Raw genomic sequence first — 6,804 nt, 5'->3', positions numbered from 1 at the left:
ATCTGGCTTTTTTAAATCCCCTTTAGCTACACCACTGAAACAAATAAGTGTTTCCAGATAATTTTATATTATAAGGACACCATCACAAAGTGAAGTGACAGAGCCTAATGAAAGGTGAACATGGAAATGTTACTAGAATAGTCTTCTAAGGAGGTGCTTATAGAGGACCCGGATCTGGGTGCATGTTAGGCAAGCACTAGGACAAATTCCAGGCCCTGTTCTCAGTTTTTATTAATTATCATGGGAAGGTGCAAAATAAGTGAAAATAGAAAAACGTAACAGTGAAAATGGAGCACCTGTGGCTTCTAATAATTGTAGAGAAGATCATTTGAGAGCCTTGCCCTAACAAATGACAAGAAGACCCAGTCACTCCTAAGCTATGATTTTTTTCTTTGTTGTTCATTTGTTTTTCAATGAAAGATAATGCTTTGGGACTAGGAGTTTGACCTAGTAGTAGAGTGCTTGCCTAACATGTACCACCACATACATAGAAAAATAATACTTTGGCTTTCGCCACCTATTTTTTAAAATTAATTTTAATACAATGTGATTATTATCAAGAGTGAAAAGGAAGAAAGCAAAGTTTGTTTTAGTGCTTAAGATCCCCCACGCATGGATCGTATGATGAAGTCAAATGCATTTTCAATGATTTCTGTGCCCAGGATGCTTAGGAATTTGGGGAAATCTTGCTCTTTTCCTGAGTCATCTGGTTTGTTATCTTCTTTATCTTCTGAATTATCACTGGGTTTGTCCTCTGGGGAAATAAAAGAGCAGAAACTCAGATATAATTGTTTTTTAACCACTAAAAAGGTCTATTATTACTTTCAGTAGTATATACTAACTGCACAAATGATTTCACTATGATATTTCCATGCATACATATAATATACTTAGATTGATTCCACCCTTCCATTTCTCTTTTGTTGGTTGTGGTGGTGGTGGTTGTGGGAATTGAACTTGGGGCCTGGGCTCTATAGTTAAGCTCTTTTTTGCTTAAAGTTAGTGCTCTACAGCCTGAGCCAAAGATCTTCCAGTTTTCTGGTAGTTAATTGGAGTTAGAGTCTTACGGACTTTTCCTGCCCTGGCTGACTTCCAACCTCGATCCTTAGATCTCAGGCTCCAGAGTAGCTAGGATAATAGGTGTGAGCCACTAATGCCTGGACCTTCTTTTACTGATTATCTTCCTACCCACGTTGTGAAATCATTTTTAATGGAATTCATTGTGTTACCTCACATGAGTATAAAGTATTTGAATCATGTTCCTAGGGTCTCTCCCTACCCCAGGCTGGCCTATAACTATCATCCTAACTTCTCCCTTCCAAGTAGCTGAGTTTATAGGTGGGAGTCAGCACAGCCAGCTCATTCTTTCAAAAATAGATTCTGTATATGAAAGAAAAAGGTGTCTTTTTTCCATCTGTTAAGCCGTTAGAGGCTTTATACTTCAACTCATTGGTCATTGAATATTAACTACATAAAATTTTCACATGTGTACTCTCATTTGCTCCTAAAATAGATTGATAGCTAGAGATTCTTAGACATGGGTTCCATTATATAGGCAGAAAGTTGAAGCCTACAGAGGTTAGCTATCATTCCTCTAGAGTTAAGTAGCTAGTAAGTGGCAGAGCTAGGGTTGAGTCACAGTATTTCCACCAAATAACACAATATGTATTTTTAAAATTTAATTCCACTGTCCATCTAACAGTGGGTATTTTTTGCTCAGCAAACATCTAGAACTAATAGCCCCTAAGTCAGCAACTTTTATCCACAAAACAACTCAAAGCATGATACTAATTTGATGATGAAGAAGTAGAGTTGGTGAATGGTTTGGAAGCACACTTGAAGTTAGGAAGTGGAATGGCAGAAATATGGTTTAATATTTCTGATGTTTCATGACATTCCATACTTGAGTGGTGTTAAAATCTTGAATTTTAAGCATTCAGTGATACTACAGATTTTGACAGAAAAATCATGTAATTATATGTGCGTGCACGTGTGGGTACTCATCCTTGTGCTTGAACCTGAGTCTGGGACTGTTCTTGAGATTTGAAGAGCAAGGTAAACACTCATCACTTAAGCCAAAGTTCCACTTTCTGTTTATTTGGTAGTTAATTGAAGATAACTACCTCATGGACTCTCTTCTCTGAATTGGCTTTGAGCCTCAATCCTCAGATCTCAGCCTCCTGAGTAGCTAGTATTATAGGAGTTAGTCATCACTGACCTGCTGTTATACTTCTTTATATGATTAGAAATACTATACTAATAGTGAGAACAGATGAATTCTGTCACTTGTACATCACAGATTTTAACCTAAGAGTTAAGGTTCAAAAAGGAAAAATACAAGGCCGGGAATTTAGCCTAGTGGCAGAGTGCTTTCCTAGCATGCATGAAGACCCAGGTTCAATTCCTTGGTACCACATTCATAGAAAACCGGAAGTGGTGCTATGGCAGAGCCCTAGATTTGAGGAAAAAACCCAAGGACAGTGCTCAGGCCCTGAGTTCAAGCCCCAAGACTGGGCAAAAAAAAGAAAATTACAGACATGACTTGCACCTGCAAAATGCAAGGTGACTATCTCAACCAGGATGGTTTGTTTTCTTCATGAGAAGAAGGAGATTCACGTCTCCTGGGTGCCTGTCATTCAGTCCTCGGACAGAGCTTTGTCACATGCCTCATCTATCTCAGTATCAGTGTTATAGTGTTACTGAAGTGAAAGAAAATCTCAGTGAAAACTTTGTGTCACATAAAGTCACCCAGCTGAAAAGTGGCTGAATTAGGGTTCAACCTACTGGTTAAATTCGCACACACCATGTTTTTGTGTGGTATGAGCTATGCTACTTCAACGAAAATTTTCTCTGATGGCATCTGCTAATAGCAAATAAGTAATTCACCATATTTAAGATAAGAGCTCTTTATTTTTGTGATGTTTCTATCTAGCTACTTGTATATTCATTCAGTTTTGTTGACTTTTTAGTTTTAATACAACACTTTCACCCTCTCTCTATATATGTACACACACACACACACACACACACACACACACACACATATATGTTTATCTACGGAGCTTGAGATTGGAACATGAGGAGCAGAATCTTAGCCTCAGTCTGAGGACCACATATAAACTGAGAGATAAAAGAATGTACTATTCCAAATCTTTCCATTTCCTTATGATGGGGCAATTCTTTCTAATGGAAGTAAAGAATGCTATTGTATAGAATGACATTTTCTTGATCCATTCATCTAGTGAGAGGCATTTGGGTTGATTTCATATTTTAGTTATGAGAAATACTGCTGCAATGAACATGGTTGTGCCAGTAGCTTTAGTGTGGCCTGGTTTGTGGTTTTCTGGGTAAATGCCCAGAAATGGGATTGCTGGATCATGGGGGAGCTCTATGTTTAGTCTTCTAAGGAAACTTCCCATTGCTTTCTAGAGTTATTGAGCAAGTTTACATTCCCATCAGTAGTGTAGTAGCTTTTCCCTTTGGCCACACCTCCACCAATATCTGCTATTATTAGTTTTCTTGTTAATAGTCATTCTAACTGGGGTGAGGTAGAATCATAGGTTGTATATTTTCCCTCATTTGTAGTAACCACAAATGTCTAAGATATTCTTACCAGAGCATCACAGTGGCTTAATAGCTATGTGCATGTGGCCATATAAAATAATGCTTATGGAAATGGACTCCAAAAAATGGTAAGAAGTGGTTTATTGTTTTTGATTTTAGTGTACTGTTGTAGTTATTTTGCTTTTCTTTCCCTACCCCTTTGGTTTAGTCCCTGTTGTCTCTATCTTTGATTTCTATATCCTTTGTCTTGTCTATAAGTTTATCTGATTTGGAGAAAGGAAAGGGAATCACATAAATGTGGGACAAAGGGTGAAACAATACAGTCGTGAAACTCACTAGACATTATGTTGAGAATGAACATTTCAGCTCAAGGGGAAGGAGAGTTGTCTGTGTGTGTGTGTGTGTTTGTGCGGGAGCATAAACCAGGAGAATATGAGGGAGGGGTAACCCTGTTCAAAAAATATACTCATTACTTTAACTACATAATTGTAACCCTTCCGACATTATCTGTACAATACAATTTTTTTAAAAAGAATGCAGTCTTTATAGGGTTAGCAGTCCAACAGCCTGAGTTTGTTTCCTGTTCCCAAAAGAACATTAACCAGGTAAACTTGCATGCATTGCTTAATCACTGTCTCCTATCTTTCATTGTGTAATGAAGATATATTTTGCAGCTCTCATATCTATAGCACATTTACATATACATGTGTATTTATTTACATAATGCACATACCAGGTACCACAGTATTTTCATTCTTCATTATTATTGCCATTATTCATAATAATGCCAATAAAATTACTTTTAGCTTCTTCTCTCCTCGGAAGCATTAGGGCATTGCAACAATTGAAAATGCTATTAAGAGCTAGTAGAGGGGCTGAACATGTAAGACTCCTGCCTAGCAAATGTTGCGCTCTTAGGTCAAATCCAAGTACAAAAAAAATGCTTTTAAAAATCAAAAATTTCATTTCTAGAAACAAAGCATCAAATCCCATAGAAAAATGTTTTTGTATATGTCACTTCTCTGCTAGTATTTTTTTTAGTCAAATGTGATTATTAAATTCTGAACAAGCACAGAGTTTTTGCTATTTGAATAGTTTTTAGAGTTTACAATGGGATTTATAAATCATGTTCGTGTAAAAGGACATTCCTCTCCTCTCTTGGCCCATTCTTTCCATGTATCCAAAGAGGGAACGTGAAGAATTGACCCTCACCCTGTTTGCCCAGGAGCATACAGATACCAGGCAAGCCACCAAAGACACAGTTAGAGCGCCTGAAGAAGATAGGGCAATCTACCTAAGTTTGGCTGTAAACATTACATTGTGGGCCCAATCTCCCTTGACCTAATGGCCTTTTCATTAATCTCTGTCTCCTTACTCAGACCTCATAAAAATCAACTCCTGGTTGGATTTTTATGCTCCTCTCACTGCCCTATCTCAATAAATAGTTGTCACCTGTGAAAGATCGAGTCCAGCCTGTTTCATTCCTTTCTCTTCTATTTTCCTAACATATATTATCTGGTGAAAATGAAAGCTACTTCATTTTATTAATGAGGAAGCTGAGGGAAAAAAGGTGAACTCATTTTACCACTGCTACAGATTTAAGAGAAACAGAATTGATTGAAAATAGTCTTTAAGATAAAAAAACATAACGATTACTTCAAGACATTGATTCCTTTAATAGCAATCAGGGAACATCTCTATGTTCTTCTCTTGGGCAATTCCTTTGCTATATCTGCAAATGATACAACCAAAGAATGTACATTGCTCTTTTTGACCATGTCTGCTATGTGACATTCAAAGGACTGTACTGCTAAATCATTTCATTGTAGGTGTTTCTGACCTATCTTTCTCAATAGGGCAAGTCATGAACTTGCCCTCTTTTGCAGACAAAAAAAAAACATTAATTAATGAGAATATTGTGCTTTGCTTATGGACCTTTACATCTTTGGAACAGCTATGAAAGCAGATTATTAACTATCATATGAAGATTCTAGAAACTCAGAAGTCAATGCCAGATCCTACTTCTGCTTGTATCTATGCTCAATTAACTTTCAATTTGCTAAGGCATATAAAAAATGATGACTCTGTATATTTACTTAATGGGACTAAATGAGAATCAACTAAAATTATACTGTACATGATGAGTTAATGTTTATTTAGTGTTACTATTGACTAAATACCATCCCAATTTAGCCTATCTCTTCCATTTAACTTTCATAGTAACTATGTGGTACTAATATTACCTTGCATATATGATGCCCATAAAGATTAAATAGCATGCCTAAATTCGTATTTGTATTGAGCCAGAATAGGAATCTTAGTAATAGGACATATTCTTCACCACTAAATATTGTTAGCTGCAATAATCAAAACACCCACAAGTTCTCAAAGAATTTTAGTATTGAAGTATCATGCATGCATAAAAAAATCATTCCTAATGTCATACATTAACTACAATTAAACTAAAGGTGACTGTGATGAAAATGCTTTCCTTGATAAAAGAACTGTTTCTCATTTCCCAGTCTCTGTGACCAAGTCCTATCCCCCTTTAAGTTTTGGATCCAAGCCAACTTCCTCCTGTCCACTGATAACTACTGAAAAACTCATGAGCTATTAACAGAGAAGCACTTACCTGCATGGCAAGTCAGGATCAAGACAAGTAGTCCTAATACAATTGTCTGCCGAAGTCCTGAGACAGCCATTCTTGAACTGCTGGGTATTGATGTAGATAAATTGCTCCAATGTACCTGAAGCGTGGCTTCATTTATAGGGCAGGTATAGGTGACTTCATCTGCTATGGAATTTAGTGGTTGCATAAGCTTCTTCCAGGTTCTCCACTAATAAGCACTGCCCTACCTTTCAAAACCCAAAGGTTTTTATTTTTTTCAAGGAAGAGAAACAAACTTTTTCTTTAAAAACATATGCATCTATGAATGGCACTGGAGTGCATCGCTTGGAGGGGGGGAGTTTTAATGTCATGATGGATAATTAGGTGAATTGATATTCAGTATCAAGTATTAAGCAACAGATCAATATCGCTGTATGCCAGCCTTATTTCCGGTGCACTCAGCTTCTGTCCTCCTGCTCTGATGACACACATTGGCATCTTCCTCCATCCTCTATATCTTGCCTTTGCTTCTGTCTGGGATGCCTTTCTTATCATCTCCTCATCAAGCATTCCTTAGGTGTGAGCCCATATTTTCCTTTTCTATGAAGATCTCTTCATGATAACCATTTTGT

General features: G+C 37.1%; 1 protein-coding gene across 1 annotated transcript; it reads right to left on the bottom strand.

Annotated features, from left to right (window-relative positions):
- Positions 1-596: 596 nt before the first annotated feature.
- C4H5orf46 (chromosome 4 C5orf46 homolog) lies at positions 597-6,266 on the bottom strand. Its single transcript, XM_090331083.1, has 2 exons — positions 6,197-6,266; positions 597-754 (listed from the first exon to the last, which is right to left on the bottom strand). Exons 1-2 carry the CDS (start codon positions 6,264-6,266, stop codon positions 597-599), a joined length of 228 nt encoding a protein of 75 aa, XP_090187209.1.
- Positions 6,267-6,804: the final 538 nt, after the last annotated feature.

This window comes from Megascapheus bottae, chromosome 4 (assembly GCF_031878675.1).
Source record: "Megascapheus bottae isolate mThoBot1 chromosome 4, mThoBot2.hap1, whole genome shotgun sequence".
Classification (NCBI taxonomy): Eukaryota; Metazoa; Chordata; class Mammalia; order Rodentia; family Geomyidae; genus Megascapheus; species Megascapheus bottae.
This window is presented reverse-complemented; position numbering and strand designations above follow the sequence as displayed.

Bases quoted from the DNA above. Each gene is read 5' to 3' on its own strand.
- C4H5orf46 (XM_090331083.1), bottom strand. From the start codon at position 6,266: ATGGCTGTCTCAGGACTTCGGCAGACAATTGTATTAGGACTACTTGTC. The intron at 755-6,196 runs GTAAGTGCTTCT...TTATTTCCCCAG, and splicing joins GATCCTGACTTGCCATGCAG to AGGACAAACCCAGTGATAAT.